The sequence below is a fragment of the Ambystoma mexicanum genome, chromosome 2p (assembly GCF_040938575.1).
Source record: "Ambystoma mexicanum isolate Mex_15411 chromosome 2p, UKY_AmexF1_1, whole genome shotgun sequence".
Classification (NCBI taxonomy): domain Eukaryota; kingdom Metazoa; phylum Chordata; class Amphibia; order Caudata; family Ambystomatidae; genus Ambystoma; species Ambystoma mexicanum.
In genome coordinates this window covers 1,246,267,403-1,246,289,388 of record NC_090923.1, presented here as the reverse complement: position 1 = coordinate 1,246,289,388, position 21,986 = coordinate 1,246,267,403, and the positions used below count along the sequence as shown (strand labels likewise).

The following is a 21,986-nucleotide window of genomic DNA, read 5'->3' as shown; positions in this document are numbered from 1 at the left end:
GAATTTTGTCAAAGACGGAAAGGAGGCAATGGGGGAATGTCTCCAGTCTGGACTGGATACTGCTGATAGTATCAGCAGATCCATGGCTGCAAGCACTGTGCTACGCAGATTTGTGTGGTTGAGGAAGTCGCGGTTTGCACCAGATGTGCAGGCCAGACTTCTCAACATGCCTTTTGATGGCTTGAGACTGTTTGGTAGTAAGGCTGATGAAAGTCTAGAAAAACTACAGACCTCAAAAGCGGCAGCTAAATTTCTTGGCGCCTCCATGCGACAGCCTTAGAAACCCTATTCGGGCTCATCTTCCTGGAGGGGCCTTTTTGTCGGTACTACTCCTCTTTTGGTAGAGAAAGAGGAAAGGCTATCCAATGAGGCAAGATAAATGTCACTCTTGGTGGACGAGGGAAGATTGCAAAGCCAACCTCAGGAACGGCATCTTTGCCCTCAGCGGCTCCTGCAGCCGCCTCCAAATCACTCTGAGACCTTGTTACACAAAACCCCAGTGGGAGGCAGGATCTCTTAGCATCTGAAGGAATGGTGGGGCATTACCCCAGATGCTTGGGCACTGGAAACAGTAGCTCAAGGTTACTGTCTCCCCTTCCTAAAAAGGCCTCAGAACCATCCACCGGGAACCAACTGTCAAAATTCCAGATCCACTCCAGTTGCAGGAAATTTTAACCCTGCTAGAAAAGGGTGCTATAGAACAAGTACCTGTAGCGGAGAGGAACAAGGGTTGGTACTCCCCATACTTTCTCATCCCAAAGAAGGACGGAGGATTGAGACCCATCTTGGACTTAAGGAACTTGAACAAGTTCCTAAGGAAGGACAAGTTCAAGATGGTAACCCTTTCTCAGATCCTTCAGGCTCTCCAACTCCAAGACTGGTTGGTATCATTGGACCTTCAGGATGATTACTTTCATGTGCCAATCCATCTCAAGCACAGAAAGTACCTGAGGTTTGCGACTGGCAATTCTCACTGTCAGTTTCGAGTTCTGCCATTCGGGTTGACCTTCGCCCCGAGGGTTTTCACCAAATTGATGGCGGTGGTGGCAGCGAGTCTCAGGAGAGGGGGGATTCACGTCTACCCCTACCTGGACGATAGGTTGATCAAAGCACGTTCCCCCGAACAAGCTCAGGAACATCTGTCGATCGCCTGTCACTTCCTTCACAAACTGGGCTCCTCCCTAAATTTCAAGGTGGGCGTACTAGTCACAGTTTTCAAGTCCCACATGATACCATCCCAAAAGCTCCAGTTTATCGGAGCAGTCTTGGATACTTCCTCGGGCAAAGCCTCGCCTCCGAGGTGAGAGCTCTCCACATTCTGCAGATGGTAACAAAGTTCCAAAATGCCCAGCATCTGCCGGCCTTCGATTTTTTTGTGGTTGCTCGGCCTCATGGCATCCTGCATGTTCCTAGTGCCAGAAGCCAGATTGAGAATGAGATCCCTTCAATGGGCACTCAGAACTCAATGGTCCTAGTTCTCAGGGAATATGTCGGATCTTCTGCATGTCCCAAGCGCAGTCGCTCAGGATCTATTATGGTGGGCTTGCAACGCCAACATCCTCAAAGGAGAGTCTTTTTGGCAACCATGGCCGGAGATGACAGTAGTAACGGACGCCTCACTCACGGGGTGGGGAGCCCACACCAACGCTCTGACAATCAGCGGTCGTTGGTCTCCATCGGAGTCCAAACTACACATCAACCTATTGGAGCTGAGGGCAATAAGACTAGCGCTGAAGGCCTTCCTGCCCTCTGTACAGGGAAAGAATGTCCTGATAATGACGGACAACACGGTGGCCATGTACTACCTCAACAAGAGAGGAGGCGTAGGGTCACTACCACTGTGTAGAGAGGCAATGCAGCTCTGGTTCTGGGCAATACGAGAAGGAATCTCTGTATCAGCAGTTCACCTAGCCGGAGAGCAGAACACGGCGGCAGATGCTCTGAGCAGGCAGAGCACAGTCTCCCACGAGTGGGAGCTAGCTCAGGAATTCCTTCGGCCTTTGGGGAACCCCTTAAGTGAATCTGTTCGCAACCACAGTAAACCGGAAGTGCGAACAGTACTGCTCAAGGGAATTTCCTCCGAGAGGAGCTCTAGGAGATGCATTTGTGGTGGACTGGAAGTTCTGCGTTTCCTCCAGTCCCCGTGATTCCTCAAATAATCAGGAGGTTGAGAAAGTTCAGGAAAACAATGATCCTAATTGCCCCGGATTGGGCCAGGAGGACGTGGTACCCGGAACTTCTGGACATGTCCATCTGCCCTCCAATACATCTTCCGCAAAGAGAGGATTTTCTCTCGCAAGAGGAAGGTTGGGTTCTCCATCCAGAGGTCAAGACACTCAACCTTCACGCATGGTTTCTGAGAGATTTAGATACAAGGATTGGGATCTTCCAGATGATATAATGGAAATTTTGCTTTCGGCCAGAAGGCCAGCAACAAAATCCTTGTACCGGTGTCGTTGGAACAAGTTCAGTAACTGATGCAGAGATAACGATGTGGACCCTTTCCAATGTGGCACTCCAATGGTGCTTTCTTTCCTATTGCATCTAGCCAATCTTGGGCACCAGATCGAAACAATTAAAGGATATCTGGCTGCGCTATCCATTTTTAAGAGCTCCTCGGAAGAGGTTTCTTACTTCCAAATTCCATTGATAATTAAATTCCTGAAAGGGCTTATTAATGTTTACCCTCCAGTTCCTTTTCATGTGCCAACTTGGGATTTAAACCTAGTACTTAAGTTTCTAACTTGTATACCTTTTAAACCTTGTCCTTTGACGCTTCTATCATTAAAAACTGTCCTTCTTGTGGCCTTAACATCAGCCCGCAGGGTTAGTGAACTACAGGCTCTCTCATTTAAACCTCCATATACTACTTTTTACAAGGACAAGGTAGTTCTTAAAGTTAAACCCTCCTTTTTACCAAAAGTATTTTCTGACTTCCATTTGTCACAAAAATCATCTTTCCAACATTCTAGGAGAGGAGAGACTGCACAGACTGGACCCCAAAAGGGTTCTCAGTTTTTACATTTCAAGAATGTCAAAATTACGTCAAGATGACCAACTTTGTAGGTTAGATTATACAGGTCATACATTGGGATTATCTGTGACAAAACAAACCATATCCTGCTGGATCATTCTGGCTATAATTAAATGCTACAGATTGCGGGAAAGGACCCCCCAGATGGGCTTCAAGCCCATTCTACTAGGGTTACGGCTACTTCTGCGGTCTGAAGAGGTGAGTCCCTGCAGCAGATATTTGTTCAGCTGCAACATGGGCATCGATGCATACTTTCATCAAGCATTATTGCTTAGATGCTTCCTCCTCCAATGAGGTTTTATTTGCCAAGCCGGTACTTCATTCTGTCCATGAAAACGGTGACTAGTACGCCCACCTCCAAAATTGCCACTGCTATGGGAGTCTATCATAAAATGAGGAATATGTGGGAGGACACAATCCATTCGAAGACCAAGTTACTTACCAACTGTAACATTCTTTCAACTGGATGTTCCTCCCACGTATTCCTCATCGCCCCTCCCAATCCTACCCCGCAGTACAGTTTGCGTTTCTGACACTTTCCTCTCACAAAGAGTCTATCAGTCATGAGGCACGCCTGGGTGTTCCTCCAATATTTCCTCAAAAAAACAGAACTGAAGCCAACTGGCACGGCATGAGCTATTTATACTGATGGTGACGTTGACGCGGTACGGAGCCCGTCGAGGGACATCGACGCCACAACCTCGTGCACAGCGACCTATGCAGAATTTTTTTTCTGAAGCTGGTAGGATAACTATTTATCATAAGATGAGGAATAGGTGGGAGGAACATCGAGTCGAAAGAACTTTACAGTTGGTAAGTAACTTGTTCTTTTGATAGGGAGCAACAATCACCAATGTGGTGACACTAACGGATAGGAAGGTATGTAAGGCACTTAAATTCACTCTTTAGCAACACAAAATATAAAACACCAGAGAAAAGAACACTTTTGGCTCGTTTGGAAAGATAACACTTAAGTTAGAATTTCCCCCTAAAATATTACTCAACCCACAAATAGACAATTCTAGATAGATATAAGGAAGCAGCAGGTAATCAGGAATAAGGAATGTAAAACAGACTTTGAACCCAACCTTCCCTCCCCAAACAAGAGAGAAAAATGGATTTGAAATCTTACACTTTAAAATGACATTCGGAAATGACTGGGTAAAACAATGAATGTGGTGTGCAAAAATTCTTAAATCAATACAAATCTCTATAGGAGCAACATTGGAAAGATACTAACAAGCATGAGCTATAGTTTGAGCAAAAGTAAACACTTTGAATCCGAATGGAAGGTTGAAAATAACTTATAAAAATCACACATGTAAAACTTTGCAAAATTGTGGATTCCCGCCTAAAATTAACCAAACGGTTATAAAGATTGGAGTGCGGTTTTTGGGTTGGGATGTAGCTATAGGTCTTAGGTATAATCCAGAGTTAAAATGAAGTCCCTAGCTATTAAACTGAGGGAGCTATGCAAGGTTGAACGAGAGGCGTCTTTAGAAAAATCGGGTAGTGAAAACGGAAAAGAAACTCAGTTTGAACAAGAAAATATTTACTGTAATTTTACTGTAGACTAGAGCAGGCAGGCTAGAATACCAAAGAGGGACACAGTAAGCTCTGGAGTCGATTCATGAGTACAACCCCAGATCCCCAGCGCCCGCTCTGGCGGAACCAGACCGACCACTCGAAGGAGGATTGATAGTTTAGGATTTACACAAGATAAAATGACTAAAGAAATGGCGCTTAGCAAGATAAATCAAGACAGGATTGCAATAAGGATTCTGACAATGTTACAAGTTATTAAGGTAAGGGTAGGATGGTTTAGAGATTGGGATGAGACAAGGCAAGGTATGCTATATAGTTTTTCTATGATTCCTATTAATACTTACAGTCCACTTTAATTTAGGATTTTGGACCGTCAAGATTTCTGGTCATCACATGGATTGGGTCTAACCAAGGACAGCTGGGCAACTCTGGCAGGACAGGATCATCTAGGCTGTTCTGCTCACCGGACTGCAATGGACTGGCCCTTCTGGTTACTGGAGACTGGAGATCAGTGGGATGGCGAGTTTGGAGCAGGCATGCGTCTAGTAGTAGCAAGCCAGGTTGGATCAGGATGCTTCCTTTGGGTTTTTGGGATTTTTAGAATTTGAGACCTAGCTGATAAGGGGTTCAGCAATGCATAGGCCTTGGCTTTGAAATGAAATCTGAAATCAGGATCAAGCAGGATGAAGAAATCGGGAACAGGACGCCACGCAGGAAAACCGGAAGAAAGTCAGTAATCAGTGTGTGTCTTGTGTGCTGTCAGGTTCCCTTATTTATCATGCAAAATGACATCATTACAGTATATGATAGGGGCAGGCTTACTAACCACACCCATAATGCGAGGATTGGGCCAGAGCATAGTTTCCACCTTGCTCTTCGCTGATTGGATCACAGATACAGGATGTCATGTTTATGGGATTATTTTTACAATGTCTAGAAACCTCCTCTAGCCCCTGGAACCAAAATCTAACTTTCCCACAAATACATATTTATACAGTTATAACCGCTGAGAAAATCAGATACACAGGTTACATATTTTGTGGGTCACATTTCAATCCAAACCCGAAGTCTGTGGGACCTGGTTTTGCCTTTCTGCTACATTTTGGCAATTTTAACCATTAAAAACTTGGCCTAAAATTTCCCAACTTTGTACACAGATGTGCATATACCCCTGGGATGTGTGTACAAAATATTATGTGCGCAATATCAATACTTTCCCCACAATCTGTCATTCTTTCCAGCTTCTGCTCCTTATGCAGTAATGAGTTCTACCAAGTTTTCAAAGAAAGAGCATAAAATTAGATTTAAAACTACACATTTCATATTTTTCCTCATTCTTGTTGCAAAGTTAAATGTCGTTAAATAGGCTTTTTAAAACCAGCAGGAAGTCTATTGTCACTTAATCAGTTTTTTTTTTTCCCAAACTGTAAGCAAATGTCAATTCCTTTGAAGCAGGATGAGGGGCCTCTCTCGAGATTGAAGTTTACTGCCCCTTACACTTGACAGGTGAGCGTCTCAGCCTGCTATTGTTCCAGCCTGGAGCAAAGACGAATGTCTGATGTGACTTGGGAAGTCCCTTTGTCCTGGGTATTCAAAGCCTCCACGCTTGCAATTAGCCTTTCCTGTGCCAGATGTTTGAGGTGTCACCCTTTCTCAGGGCTAGCAACTGGCCGAGCAGGGATTTTTTTTTTCATATATAAAGTTTGCCAACCCAGCCTGAGTTTTTAGCTTTTATTTTCTCCTTTTAAATCCTGAATTTAAACCTATAGAATTAAAACAGTTTATAGGTGTATTTTTAACAGTAACAAATCCTATTACATTTCTAAGTAATCAAGCCTTTACACAATAATGTACTTTTAAATAGGCGATTTTCCCCCTTCAGTCAGGAAAAAGCAAATTTTACTATTTCTTTAAATTCGGTTTTCGTCTACAGCAAGTATACACTTTCTGCAGCTATAGTTCTTTTCTTGAGTGCTGGAGTTGTTTTGCAGCATGGATACAGTTACCTGGCATCTATTTAGAGTCTTTGTCTGGACAGCTGATTCTTGATACTTTTGCAAAGAAAATAGAAGAGTTTCCCATGTAAATTGAAAACAAAGCCCCGGGTGGATTTTCAAGGATATATTTGACAGGAGCTGTCATTCAAATGAGGCCCGGTTCCTCTGAGGCACAATGAAAGATCCTGGGCATTGCACGGTCTTTTTAATCAGTGGTTCATGAGGAATTGATGAATTTTAGCGTCAAGCAGCACTTTTAAGGTTGAGAAAGTGTCATTTTAAAGAGGCATTTTTGGGTTTTCAGCAAACTAATACTGCCTCTTTCACTTCACTCCATGTTAAATGTTGCAGAGCACACTGGCACATTCCTGCAGTGAGTACTCTGTTCCACCCCACCTGAAATGTGTGTGGCAAGGTGGCGCAGCCATTCTCTGGTTGTTATAAAAACGCAGTTTAGAGATCTTGTCCCGCACCGGAGTCAGAGCAGCCATTTTGTGCCATTTATTGCACCAATGCAGCAACTTGATGTAGCATAGCACAGCTGAGTGGGTCAAAATATCCCACAACATACATTTACATGGTCCTCAACTGTATACTTCACAAGAAATGGCCTCTGAATTTTCCTTGTAAAGGTCTTTGTGACTTTTTAGGGCTACATGGATTGTGCCATGTTTCTTACTTTTTGTTGCCATCTGGAGCACATTTATTTATTACATTTATTACTGCGCCCAGACCCGAAGGTACCACGGCGCAAGTTACAGGAAGATTCTCCAGCATGGGGTCTGGCATGGATTCACATGCTCATGAATTTTCCCTGTCGTCAGGCTGGGAATCCTCGGTAAAGAAAAAATCAGTATCAGTTTAGTTTCTGATCTGTCTTTCTTAGTAGTAACCAATCACTGGTCTCTGGGTCATACTGCCCCCAGCCAATGACTGCCCTCTCCCCAAGCCCCGCCTCTGGCAGCCCTCTTCAGATTTTTACCACACGCTCAAGTGTTGGCAGTCCTCGTGTTTCGCTCTCAAGCTTTTGCTGCGTTTTCGTGCTTTTTCAAAGAGATTTTCTAATTTTTCGGTCAAATAGAGCCTCAAGCTCCACCGTTTCTACATCCAATCAACGGGGACCCGTTTCAGATTATTTACGCCCCTCAAGGGTGAAGTTTTTGTCGAGTTACACTTCTTGGAGGAGTCCAGAAGTTTCTGTGGCCTACCCCGGACATGGCCCAGGAGAAAGGAAGCTCGACGCCCGGAAAGCTGTTCAGGGTTTGCCCTGGATGCCAGCTGCAGAATGTGTTCAAAGAGGACGAGCATTCGAAGTGCCTCTACTGCCTTCATGAGGACAAAACGCACGTGGAGAAGGACTGTGCGTTTTGCGGGAACATGTCGGAACGGACCATCAAGGATCGACATCTTCGTCTCTCCAACTGGCTGGAAGGAAAGAGCCCGTCAGGTGAGAAGAAGAAGAAGTCTGAGCAGTCTGCTAAGTCCTGTGAGGGCACCCCGGTGACGGGGGCCCAACAGAAGGCAAAGCACCGTGAGTCCGCGGGCACTGGGAGCGCCGAACGGTCAGGCTCCTCGGCTGCCAGGCAGGGTGCATCCTCTCCAGCACCATCAACCACGAGCCAACGCTCTGGCTCAGGGAAGAGGAAAGCCGAGAACCCGGCAAAGCTTCTGGAGAGGCCTCGGTCGGTCTCAAAGCATCCAGCCGAGGGGGACCGAGGCGGTGACCCTCCCCCCAAGGTGAAGGCCACAGGCCCGCAGAAGGCGGTGAAGGCCTTGATTCACCCGGCTAAGGCCTCTATCGAGGAAGTCGCTGCGGCCCTGGCACAGCCTGGGGAGGCTACACCAGTGGAGGCGACCTTGGGGCCCAGAGTTTCTCTGCCACCGCAGAGGGAAGCCTCTTTCAGGCCCATCGAGAAGACCCTCGTGAAGACCCTGGCGGAAAAAGACAGGGGGGAGCCGGTGGCCATTGTGAACACGGACACAGCCTCCGAGGAGGAACTGGTTGAAGTCTTGGAGGGCCTCAACGAGGGCGTCGAAGAGGCCCGGTCCCACGGGAGGGATCCTGACGAAGGGGACGACGAGAGCGACGGCGACGCCGGCGAGGTTCCTTGTCAACCGTCGCTTCCGGAGCCGTAGGACAACTCGGCAGCAATTTTGTTGGCAATACAATTCTTATGTTCGGAGATAAGGACGAGATTGCCCCTACCACCGACGGAGGAGCCGGAACCAGGCCCGACGGAGGAGCCAGAGCAGGGCCCGTCGCGAAGTCCCCCAAACAAGAGAAGACAGACCCATCCAGCCCCGCCTTTTCAGCCCTCGCGGTCTGCTCATTCTTTGCCCACGTCCCCTGTACCTGGGGATGACATGGGAACAGACACGGCCACGACGGGTACGGATGACGGCGGTGACGACGGGACAGAGCTCCCATCGCCTCCAGCCCGGGCCTACCCGCCCGACGAGATTGGGTCTTTCCATGCTATGATCGCCAGGGCATCTGAGCTTTTTCAGCTCTGCCCCGAAGAGAAGGAAGGTTTCCTTTACCAATGGTGCGAGGCCAAGAGGAAGACAGTCCTCGCCGTGCCTCTGTTGGATGACATCTGGGACAGGGGGTCTCACCCTTCTCAAGAACCCGTCTACGACGCCTGCCAAGAGGGATCGGTACGAGAAGTAGTACCGGGTCCCCGACGTGGCCCCTTTGTGCCTTAGGGCGCAGCCGACCCCTGACTCGGTCGTCTCAGCGGCGGCCAAGAAGAAAGCGGGGGGGGGCATCGGCCTCAACGTCAACTTACCCGCCGGACGGCGAAGGAAAGAAACTGGATGTAATGGGACGACGAGTTATCTCGTCGGCGGAAACGACAATTAAGGTGGCCAACGCCCTCGTGATCGTGGCCCGCTACGACAGGGAGTTATGGTACAAGATCGCCCCCTGTTGGACTTCCTACCGGACGACAAGAGGGCTGAGGCCCTGGAGATCTTGCAGGAAGGTGAGGTGGCGTCGGACCACGCCATAACGGTGGCAGTGGACATTGCCGACACTGGTTTCTGCCAGCTAGGCAACAGTGTTTGCCTCAGACGACGAGGGTGACTCAAGGCGACGGATTTCCACCAGGATGTACAAGTCAAGGTTTTGGACATGCCGTTCGACGGGAACAACCTGTTTGGGAAAACAGTGGATGAGTCCCTCCAAGCCATCAAGGCGGACACAGAGACAGCTAAGGCCCTAGGAGTTCTCCAGCAACGAAGGCCGTCCTTTCGGAGCTCCGGAGGCAAGCAGGGTGCCTCCAAGGGATTCGGCGGTGGCTCCTCTACGTACCGCCAAGCGGCCCGCTCCTCGTCGCAGGAAGCCTATAGAGGACGAGGCAAGTCGGGTGGATCCCGCCGTCGTCGCCAAGGTGGCAAGGCGTCCTCCAAGCAAGATTGAACCGACCGTGGCGTTGGGCCCCCACCGAAGCACCCTGGTGGGAGTGTGATCTGGAAATGCATCGGAGGAACAGGGCCTCCGTATCCTTGTCCTTTACTGCTTTTTATCATGTGTTCTGTCGTGTTTTCCGCACAGGAGTTCCTGTGGGACTCCTGGCGGTGCAGCTCTCTTTTGGTTTGGTGAACGGACCCGTGGGATACCCTTATGGCACCCATGGGCGGGGGTACAACCCTGTGCCCCTAGTGTATGTTTTTGGGCACCTGTGGGTGGCCCGCAGAGCAGGCTATGGGCTGGTGGCAGCTACATGCTGAATTTGACAGGTGCGCGGAGTATCCTCCATTTTGGGATACCCCGGCCCTGCCATTGGAATCGGTTGATTCCTAATGGAAAACAAGATGGCCCTGGTGGCCTCTTGCTTTCTATTACCCATTACCTTGTTTTCCCAAAGTCCTGGGAAGCCCTGACTCTGTCCCTTCCCCCTGACTGGCTGTTGGGTGGAAATGCCATATATGGTGTTGTTGTGAAGGCCCGGCCAGACTAGCTGCAGCCTTCCCGGTGATGTATGTTGTGGGTACCTCCTGTGGGTGGGACCTGGGTGAATAGTGTGTGACGAATATGCATTCTGTGTTTTGGGTGCCTAGTATCCCGTGGTTGACACAATGACTGAGACAACCCTGACGAAACCGGTATGAATGCAGCTTGGGGTGTTGAATGGCTCGGTACTTGTCCCAATACACATAACTTGTTGTGAGTGTCTGGAGAGAAGTGAATGGCCTGAATACCTTGTGTGCCTGATTGGCTGCCTGCCTGCATGAATGCCCGTAGTTGTGATTGGATGCTTGAGTGTGACCCAGCGGAATGAATGGGAGATCAACAGTATATCTGGGGACCTCTCACTGCTAGGAATCGTGTTCAGAAGCTGAAGTCCACTACGACGAGTAACTGGAGCAACTGACGCTTGACCTTGAAACCCCCGCTGGACGAGAAGGAGTGCTGTGGCTCTCCCTCGCAATCTGAAGGCTGCGTGTTTCCAAGGACTGACCCCGAGAGGACCTGGTAAGGCGCCCTCTTCCCGAGCTACGAGGGACCATCGTGCACAGCTGATCTTTTCCAATGCTCCCTGGTAGACAGACCTTCGACAGGCTGCCGACCCGATACTGGGACTGCTGCGAAATCTCAAAGAGAAGCCCTCGGACTGTTGTCCGCCACTGTGGACGACTGCCGTCGCCGACCGAAGCCGCCGTGCTCCCGTTTGCCTAAGAACTTTCATTGATCGGACGCTCTCGTCTGCATCGTCATCCGCTTGTCTCCCGCTGGAGAAGGCCTGACCATCGACGCGCCGAGGAGCATCCACCGGTGGGTTTCCCGCCACCTAAAGACCACAGAGACGCCGACGACTCGACGCCCTTGCTGGGCCACAGTTCTTCATCATCTCTTTGCGGTCCAGAACTATCGTCACCGAGGTGCCCCGCACGCCTCTTCCTTGCAGGACGCCAACACTCTGGACCTGCGACGACTGAACAAGTACATCAAGGCACAGAAGTTTCGGATGGTCACCCTCTAGCATGTGCTGGGACAGCTGGAGGAGGGCTATTTCCTGTCGTCTTTGCATTTGGAGGATGCATACTTTCACATTCCCATTCTAAAAGGACACCGGAAGTTCCTCAGGTTTGTGGTCCAAGGGCAGCACTACCAATTCAAGGCCCTCCCGTTCGGATTGAAGTCGGCACCCAGCGTTTTCACCAAGTGCCTCGCTCCAGTGGCGGAGCGGCTGCACCTGCAGGGGATCCACGTCTACCCCTACCTGGACGATTGGCTCATCCGTGCAAGGACAAGGGAGCTCGCCGTAGAACACACAGCGCAGACCGTCCAGCTGCTCACGGACCTGGGATTCTCCATCAATTCCCCAAGTCCCACCTGGTCCCCTCTCAAGTCGCACTGTTTCTGGGAGCCAAGCTTGACACAGTGGCGCGTCTGGCCTCGCCGTAGGAGGAAAGGACAAAGGCCATCCTAGGCAAGGTGCAGCGTCTGCTGGCCACGGACGTGGCCAGGGTGAGGTCCATCAAGTCCCTCCTCGGGATGATGACCTCTTGCATTTATCTTGTGCGCCTGTGCAGGCTGCGGATGCGCCCTCTACAGGAGTTCCTCGACGCCTGCTGGATTCAAGCGACGGGCAGCTTCGAAGACAGGATCCCTCTCAACGAGACCTTCCGACGAGCGATCCGGTGGTGGGGCACCCGCGCTCATCTAGCAGCAGGGACAGACTTTCAGACCCCGGCCCATCAGGCGACGGAGACGATGGACGCCTCCCTGGAGGGGTGGGGGCCGCACACCAGAGATCTTCACGCGAGAGGCCTTTGGCTCCCGCAGGAGAAGCCGCTCCACATCAACATCTTGGAGCTCCGGGCAGTGTTCTGGGCCCTCAGGTCCTTTCTTCCCGTCCCTCAAGGGCAAGGTGGTGAGGATCTTCACCGACAACACCACCACGATGTTCTACATCCGGAAGCAGGCCGGGACCAGATCCCCAGCCCTATCCAAGGAAGCCCAGGATCTGTGGCATTGGGCCATTGCCCAAGGGATGTTTCTGGTGCCGTTTCATCTGGCAGGGATAAAAAACACCATCGCCGACTCACTCAGCAGAGAGATGCGCTCGTGCCACAAGTGGGAACTATGCCAGGATCAAGTGGATCGACTCTTTCAGCGATGGGGCAAACCCCAGATCGACCTGTTCGCGACGGCGACAAACTCCAAGTGCCAGAGGTTCGCCAGCAGGTTTCCCCAGCCGAGGAGCATGGGCGATACTTTCTCGTTCCCCTGGGACGGCCTGTTCCTATATGCGTTCCCTCCGTTGCCGTTGCTGCTCCGACTCATCAACCAGCTCAAGAGGTCCCGGTGCAGAATGATCTTCGTCGCACCGGCATGGCCGAGGCAGATCTGGTTCCCGGACCTTCTGGACTTGTCGACGTCCCTACCGGTCAAGCTGCCGACAGGCGCCATCCTTCATCACGACCCGTGGTCGCTGAACTTGCAGGCCTGGCTCCTGCAGCAGTAGAGTTCGGAGGGTACGATATCCCGGCTGACTGCAGAGAGGTTCTTGCAAAGGCCAGGGCGTCCTCAACTCTCAAGTGCTACTGGTGCCGCGCACAGAAGATTAACCCTCTGCGGATTGCGGCCCCTCAAGTGCTGCCGTACCTACTGTCGCTGGCCAAGGCTGGACTAGCTCACGCTTCCATCAAGATACATCTGGCTGCGATCTCCCGATACACCAGAACTACGGGACGGGCGTCCTTGTGGTCTCATCGCCTGGTGAAGGAATTTATGAAGGGACTGTTCCGATCGTTCCTGCCGGTGAAGGCTCCTGCCCCGGCGTGGGAACTCAACGTGGTGCTGTCTAGGCTCATGGGGGCGCCATTCGAGTCTCTTTATTCGGCCCCGTTGAAATTCCTGTCGTGGAAGACAGCTTTTCTTGTGGCCATCAGCTCCGCACGACGCGTGGGAGAGATCCAGGCCCTATCCTGCAAGCCTCCATACTTGACTTTTCACGACACAAGGATGGTTCTGAGGACGCACCCCTCCTTTATGCCCAAGGTGCCATCGGACTTCCATCTCAACGAGCCCTTGGTGTTACCAGCTTTCTTCCCGGCGCCTTCGTCGCCTGCCGAGAGGACTTTGCACTCGCTGGATGTGGCTTGAGCGCTGAAGGTCTACGTGGACCACACAGAGGTTTCGGAAGACGTCACAGCTGTTTGTGAACTTTGGACCTGTGAACCAAGGGAAGGCTCTCTCGAAGGCTTCCATTTCCAGATGGCTCTCCGGCTCCATCATGCACTGTCACCGGTTGGCAAACCGACCGTTGCCTGGCCGTCCGAGAGCCCATTCGACCAGAGCGATCGCTGCTACCACGGCGTTCTTGTCTGGTGTGCCCCTGCTGGACATCTGCAGGGCTGCTACGTGGAGGTCGACGCACACCTTCACGAGATTCTACTGCGTCGACCGGGATTCCAGAGAGGAGTCCAAAGTCGGCCAAGCAGTGCTGCACAACCTGTTCGCCTGAAGGTAGGCCTGGTGGGGAGGTAAGAGTTGCTTAATGTTGAGTTTATGTAATGCTTAATGTTGAGCCTTTTGCCACCTCCCGTGGTTGTGCATGTGTGTACTGCTATGTATTCTCATATTCGTGAGCATGTGAATCCATGCTGGAGAAGGAACAAGTTACTTACCTGTAACTGTTGTTCTCCAGCATGGGTCTGGCATGGATTCACATGCGAACCCTCCCTCCTACCCCTCTGCTGCTCTTCACTTGGTCATACTGCCACTTTACGTGCTACCAAATCTGAAGATGGCTGCCAGAGGCGGGGCTTGGGGAGAGGGCAGTCATTGGCTGGGGGCAGTATGACCCAGAGACCAGTGATTGGTTACTACTAAGAAAGACAGATCAGAAACGAAACTGATACAGATTTTTTCTTTAACGAGGATTCCCAGCCTGACGACGGGGAATATTCATGAGAATGTGAATCCATGCCAGACCCATGCTGGAGAACAACAGTTACAGGTAAGTAGCTTGTTTCTTACGTTACTTGCTGGTTACATTAGAGAAAAAAAATACGTACTACATAAGGTGTTAAGTACAGCAAGAAGGGAGTGGGGTCTTAGCTATTGGGACATAATGAGCACAAGGTAAGAGAGACAAAGCCTATATACATCGAAATGTGGGGACAATACAAATCCAAAGGTACAGTTGTGTGGAGCAACATCTATATACATCAGAGGGAACCTAGCAGTCCTAGGAGTGTATTCCAGATTCAAACAGTGGTCTTAGAATGAATTGAATAACCAGGTTTTTAAGAGTTTCTTAAATTGGGAGTGTGATGTTTCATTACTAACGTTTGTTGGGAGAGAGTTGCAGATCCTGGGGGCTGCGACAGCGAAGTTGGAGGCACCCGTTCTCATATTATTAAAATGAGGGATAATCAGCTGAGTGTTAGTTGGATCTCAGGAGTCTGGTGTGGTTTTTGCGCATGAGACACTCATTGAGATAGATAGGAGCATTTTGGGAGATGCATTTATGTGTGGTAGTGAGAGTTTTGAACAAAATTCTGGCTTGAATGGTTAGCCAGTGTGCTTCTCTCCTCAGTTGTGAGATATATCCTTTTTTTTGTATACCTAAGGCTGCTTGCAGGGCTTTGTTTTGAAGTAATTGTAGTTTGGTCAGGTTTTTCTTGGTAGTGCCTAGCAAGAGTATGTTGCAGTAATCCAGCTTTGACATAAGTACTCTGAAGAGCGTGATGCAGTTCTGTGCTGAAAGAAATTGGCGGCTGAGGGAGATAGGTTTGGCAGTATAGGCTGTGGAGGGGGCAGGCAAATTGATATGCTTCCACATAGCGAGACTAGAGTTGAGATAGACCCCTAATGTTTTGACTTGGTTAGAGATGGGCATGGGGGTACCATCAATGTCAATAGAGGTGTAGTCTTCAGGCAGTTCTTTTAGTTGGGCTGGGGATACGACAATGAGGATCTCAGTCTTTTCGCCGTTCAGCCACAGACTTGTTAGTTGCCATCCAGTTCTGGATGAGGGAGTAGATTTTATTGAATGTGATGGTGTCTTGATCTTTGTTTCCTGTGATTGGGATGAGTATCTGTGTGTCATCTGAGAATTGTGTGTATATTACACCCATGGCATCTAGAGCTGCGAAAAGTAACTTTGTGAATGCATTATATTGTGGAGGTGAAAGGCAAGATCCTTGTGGTACACCAATAGGGACAGGAATGGGGTCAGTTGATTCCTCGCCAATGGCTACTCTAGAAGTTAATTCTGATAAGAATGATTTAATCCAGACGGTTGCATTTTGTGAAAAATGAAAGTTTTTGGATAGCGCTAGGCATAATTTATCATGATCCACTAAATCAAATGCTGCAGACAGGTCTAGTAGTAGTAGAATGCATAATTTACCAGCGTCTCTGAGAGCGTCCATCTGATTCTTTTAAATCAAGAAGGGCTGTCTCAGTGCTATGTTTAGGCCGGAAGCCAGATAGTCTATCGTCTAATAGATGGTTATTTTCAAGATGGGCTTGTACTTGGGTGTAAGCTATCTTATCAAATATATTTTTTTTTTAAACTTTTGTTTATTGGCAAAAGGAAAGTCGAGACAGGAATAGCATAATTTGCACAGAAATACACACATTCACATTAGTACAGTCGGGTATTACAGCATACATTTTGGAATGGCTCAGGGAGGGGGGGGGTGCTGACAACTTAAGAGGAGGGGGGGCAAGGCGCTCAGTCTTTATGGTGACGTGTCCGGAGGATCGGTCGGGGGCACCGGGCCCTCAATCTCATCCTTATTGTTCAAATAAGTGCAAAACTCCGTCCACACATTCTTTGGGCGAGACGGTGCGGGCAGAGATCCGATATATTCCTCCTCACAGGTTTGTACCCAGGTGAGGGCCTTCAACCACATTTCAAAGGTGGGGGGAGAGCGGCGTTTCCAACATTGCAAGATGCATCTTTTAGCAACCATAGCACCCACGTTCAAGAATTTAGACATTTTTTTAACGTTTTCCCCGGTCCATATTCCAAACATGGCCTGCGGGACGAGGTCTACGGGGGACCCAATTATTTCTGTGAGCGCTCTCGTTACCCCCAGCCAGAACGCACTCAACGCGGCACAGGACCAAAACATGTGCGCATGATCTGCCTCTTCGGAGTTACATTTCGGGCACCTGTGGGTAGAAGAGCGTGTGAAGTTCGCTACTCTGAGCGGTGTGTAATAAAGTCTGTTGAGTAGTTTATATTGTATGCAGCGGAATCTTGCGCTTAGGGAGACTTTGCGTGTGTGCGCACACATGTTGTTCCACATATCGTCAGTGATTTCTGTTTCCAGCTCCCTGGCCCAGGCTTCCCGTGGTTTTAGGGACGTGTTCTCCCGCTTTGCCAGCTGCATTTTATACAGGGAGGAGACTATACCCTTGCCACCCATGGAGTTTGCTATGAATTGGAGTTCGGGCGCGTCAGGGGGCTCGTTTGGGTACGATGGCCACATTGCCTGGACCGCCGCCCGTAGCCTAAAGTATTGTAGTAGCTCCAGAGCTGAGTTAGAGTGCCCGGGTTTCCATGTTTGGGGGGTAATGAATTTGCCCCCTGGATATAGGTCTGTGAGTGCACGGTATCCCAGGGCTTCCCAGTGTTGGATGAAATGGTGGTCATGCGTGGGGGAGAGACCTGGGAATTGTCGCAGGGGTAGCCATTTGTAGTATGGGCGGTGCCCATTTGCTGGGTTCAAAATCATATTCCATGCTCTGATCGTAGTGGCCACCGGGTCTGCAGGGGCGTCAGTTTGGAACATATGGTGCAGCAACAGGGTCATAATGTTAGTGCTGTCCCCTGCAAATTCCTCTAATTTGACGTGTGGGGGTGGGTTCAGGTATGCATACCAGTGCGTGGCGTGTTGGGCCTGTGCCGCAATCCAGTACATGGTTAGGTCTGGGGCTGCAAAGCCCCCTTTCTCGTAGGGGGGGGTCATGTGCAGCCACTTTTTTCGGACTGCCCCGGAATGCCAGAGGAATTGGGCACACGTGGCGTGGAGTCTCTTAAAGTATTGCTTCTCGGGCCAAACTGGAACATTAGCAAAGATGTAGAGGAGCTTAGGGACCACAATCATCTTGACCAGTGACAGTCTGCCTGCGAGGGACAGAGGGAGGTTACGCCATTTGAGCATCGTGGATTCAATGTGCTCTGCCGTTGCCTCATAATTATCCGCCAATAAGGAGGCCTTGGTCAATGAAACCTGTACCCCCAAGTACTTGATGCCTCCCGGGGACCAACGCAGGGGGAATTCACATGTTGGCTGCCGGGTTGCCTTAGTGAGGGGAAATATCTCGGATTTTGAATAGTTGATGGTGAAGCCTGAGTACGCTCCTATTTTTGTTATGTCTCGGATAATTGGGTCGAGATGTGTAGAGGGGTCTCTGACGTATAGGAGAACATCATCGGCATATAATTAAATGATTTCCGGTGTGCCCTGTAGGCGGATACCCTTGCGAGTATGTCTGTTCCTGATGTGATCGGCCATGGGCTCGATGGCGAGCGCAAAAAGGATGGGGGAGAACGGGCAACCCTGTCGGGTGCCCCTATGTAGCACAAAGGGGGGGGAAACAATGGAGTTAACCAGCACCTTGGCCCGTGGGTCAGCATACAAAAGTTTAATAAAGGAAAGCATGTTCGGACCTATCCCCATTTTTTCCAGCACCGCCCACAGGTACTTCCAGGAAACCATGTTGAATGCCTTCTGGGCATCCAGCGTGACTGCCACTGCGTCTGCCTTTGGGTCAATTCTGGACATTATATTGAATAATCGGCGGTTGTTAAGTGCAGTGGAGCGGCTCGGAACAAATCCACTTTGGTCTGCATGGATCATATGGGGCATGAATGGGAGAAATCTATTCGCAATTATTTTGGCAAAAATTTTCATGTCTGTATTGATAAGCGATAGGGGCCTATAGGATCCGCATTCGTCTGGGGGTTTCCCTGGTTTGGGGAGGACAATGATTAGGGCTTCCCTTAAGGAGGGAGGGAGGGATGCCATTCGAAGGGATTCTCTTATCAAATATTTTAAGAAGAAACAGCACTTTGGTGATGGGTCTGTAGTTAGTGGGGGTGCAGGGGTCTAAGGTGTTTTTTTTAGTAATGGCGTTACCCAGTCTTCTTCCATGTCTGGTGGGACAGAATTGGTGATGAAGGATGCATTAATGAAACTTGTGATAATGGGGGCTAGCGTCGGGGAACATTCTTTGACTAATTTACCAAGAAAGCTGTCGCCTTTGCAATAGGAAGTTTTGACTGAGGCAATCGTGTTGATTACATGGTCCTGTGTGACTGTTGAGAAGTCGAATTGGGGTACTGAGGCTGCATAAATGGCAATAGGGCTGGTATTATTACTTAAGTTCAATAGATTTCTTTTTATTAGGATTTTATCTGGGAGAGTGTTAATTTTAGTGGCAAGGGCGTTCTGGATGGTGGTACACCAGGCTTTACTAGCAATGGTTATGCATGGCAGGGGAGGCGGGTGTTTCTAATTCTCTGAGAATAGTAAATAATTCTTTACTATTTGAGGCTGCATTAGTGATACGTAGATTAAGAGCACTAGATTTATGTGAAATAACTGCACTTTAGTACTTCTGTGAGGAGTTCGTTTTAGCTTGCATGGTGGGGGTTTTTCTAGTAAAATGCTCAAGGGCTCTTTTATTTCTCCTAAATCGTATGAGTTCATCATTAAACCAGGAGTTACTGCGTTTGGGGATTTTTGATTGGAGTGGGGCTACTTTATCGATGGCTAATTTCAAACATAAATGGTAGAATTGTGATATGCTACCTGAGTTATTGGTAGCATTTGTTTGGTTCATTAATAATTGGTTGAGAATAGGGGTTAGTTATTCTTGGGTAAGCTCGAGTGAATTTCTCACTAGTACCGGGATTGGTGGCACAGAGGGAGCTTTTTGTGGTTTGATGGTGAAGATATTAAAACAAATTAGAAAATGGTCAGTCCAACAGACTTGACTAATATCCACAAGTGATATTTTGGTATTCAAAGTTAGTGTCCGATCCAGGATTCTACCTTAGTGTGGACGGGTGCATTAACAATTTGGGTGAATTGCAGTTTGTCACCTAATAATATATATTTAGTATTGGGTTTAAGTAAGGGGGTGATGTGTAATGGGATATAGATTTCTGGGTGATTATTGGAACTAGCTGATCTGTAGAATAACAGGAAGTTGATGGTAGTTTGCAGATAGGTGGTAAGTTTAAGGGTAAGGAGCTCAAAGCCCTCTATTTTCTCCATGCTACAAACTCTAAACTGTAAGGAAGATTTGGCTATTACGGCTACTCCTCCTCCCACAATGTCTTGCCGGTCAGATCTGAATATGGTGTATTCTGGAGGGATGACAAGCATCAGTAAGGGGCCTGATGCTGGGTGTAACCAGGTTTTAGTCAGTGCTATGAAGTCTAGCTGGTTTTAGAGAATGAGGTTGTGTATTTCATTAGCGTGTGCTCCTAGGGAACACACATTCAGTAGAGCACCTTTCAGATGTGTGTTGGTGTTGATATTCTGTGGGAAGGGTGTTTGAGGTTGGTTCGTTTGTGGTTTGTGGGTGGGATCCTGTGCTTTTGGCGGGTGTCCTTGCAGGTGCTGTTTATTAGAGGTATTCAGTGGCGAGTTAAAGGATATTTCCTGTTTTATAGGGGTATGCCGACAGTACTGTAAACGTGATGATAGTCTAAGTTTCCTGTTGATTCCTACTATAGGAATAGTGGTGGACAGGAAGATGGCTTGTGTTCTAGCTCTGAGTCATTTCTTGCGCCAGAATCCTTGGCAAGGAGCTGTGATGATTTGAGTGCAGACTGGATCGGAGGGCCTGACTGGGCTGGAGGGGCGTATCACAAAGGTAGTGTCTTGATCTGTTGTGGTTATGACATTCCCAAGTTTAGCATTGGGCGTGTTGATAGGGATACTGGTGGCTGAGAGGACTTCAGGCGGGAAGGCTGGCATTTTGGGTAAAAAAGGCGTGAGGCAGGGTAATGGGTAGTGCCTGGGGCAGTAGACCAGGGCCGATACAGTTTAATGGTAAGTATATGTGCCTTTGGTGCATGGCCAGGAAGGCATTACAGTGCTGGCTTGATTGTGGATCATATTGGATAGCAATAATGCAATGGGGTTGAAGTACAAGCTAATGGTAGAGTATATGAGTGGGATAAACACAATACTATAGTCAGATTAATGATTGCAGTGTTGGTATTACGGGAGTAAAACATCCCCAATGGATTAAGAGGTACAGTGGTGGGTGGATAGCAGTTGTGTATTAAAAATGTAGTTTGGCAGTATAAGGTGCAAAGAAACAACCTACACAGGTGGTATTTTACACTTAGTTATACAGTCAAACAATACGTGGTGATGAAATGTGTTACAATATAACATAATATACTACAGTATTTGGTAATGTATGTAGCTAGCAATCAATAACGATGACATTCGTTTAAGCATACAAAGGCACGATAATGCATCAAATCAAAGCGGTGGTTATCTGTTGGAAGATGGCCAAGTGGACGAGTGCTTGCTTGATAACCCAGATTGTATTATTTTATTCTGTAGGATGGCCAGATGATTGAGTGTCGCTGCTGTTATGGGGAGTTTGCATTTGAGGAGCTGACCCAATGTGCAGATGGTCATTTATTCTGCAAGGAGTGTCTCATTAGATATGCTCAGGAGGCGGTATTTGGCGCTGGAAAGGTAAGATGACAAAGAGAATTTAAATTAAGTCTGCACTTGTGATGCCCTGGAGAACTGTGTTCCCCATATGCCTTACAAGTTTCCACTGCATTCATGATGTTTGCCATTCAGAATTCTGCAGTCGTGAAAAACAAATGGGGCATTTTTTTAATGCTCTTTAATGTAGTTCTGACCTTTGCTGAAATGAGGGGTTGCTTACTCTATTGGAACATTAAATTGTGAGAGGTTCACAAACCTAAGTTGCTGTATATAGAACCTTATTATGTATGAGGTATGATTAAGTTTGAACGTTAAAATTCAATATGTAAAAGAGGGCTAGCGGAAGATGGGTATATGCCTGTGACAGTACTTCGTGTTTACATTTCATTACACATTAACCCTTTTAGGCACTGGTATATGACGACTTGATGAGAATTACATCTCGCTTTTTTGTCAAGTGCTAAATCCGGGATTCAAACACTTGTCACCATGCTTCAAGTTGAATCTTGATAAATGCGTTGTTTTCTTTCCTCATACTTTTGCTTATTTCATCTACAATGAAAATGGACTTGAACTCTTCAGCCTAGACAATATGCATTTTGTGATTCTTTTGCAAAGCAAAGGCATTCTTCAGCTGTGCAAGTCACACTGTGCTTAATACATGTGAAATGATTTGTTTCAATATGGACAGAGCGACACGCGTTTAGACCCCAAACGTTTCCTAGCGTGGT

The 21,986-nt window shown here is 48.5% G+C and overlaps 1 protein-coding gene across 2 annotated transcripts in view; it reads left to right on the top strand.

The window, feature by feature from the left end:
* The window catches only part of LOC138567392 (E3 ubiquitin-protein ligase RNF216-like), a 2,013,370-nt gene that overhangs the window by 1,116,153 nt on the left and 875,231 nt on the right, over window positions 1-21,986 (top strand). For both annotated transcript variants that reach the window (XM_069645556.1, XM_069645557.1), the window contains one exon: window positions 21,139-21,276. In XM_069645556.1, coding sequence (XP_069501657.1) covers window positions 21,139-21,276 — 138 coding nt within the window. The remainder of the gene's footprint in view (window positions 1-21,138; window positions 21,277-21,986) is intronic.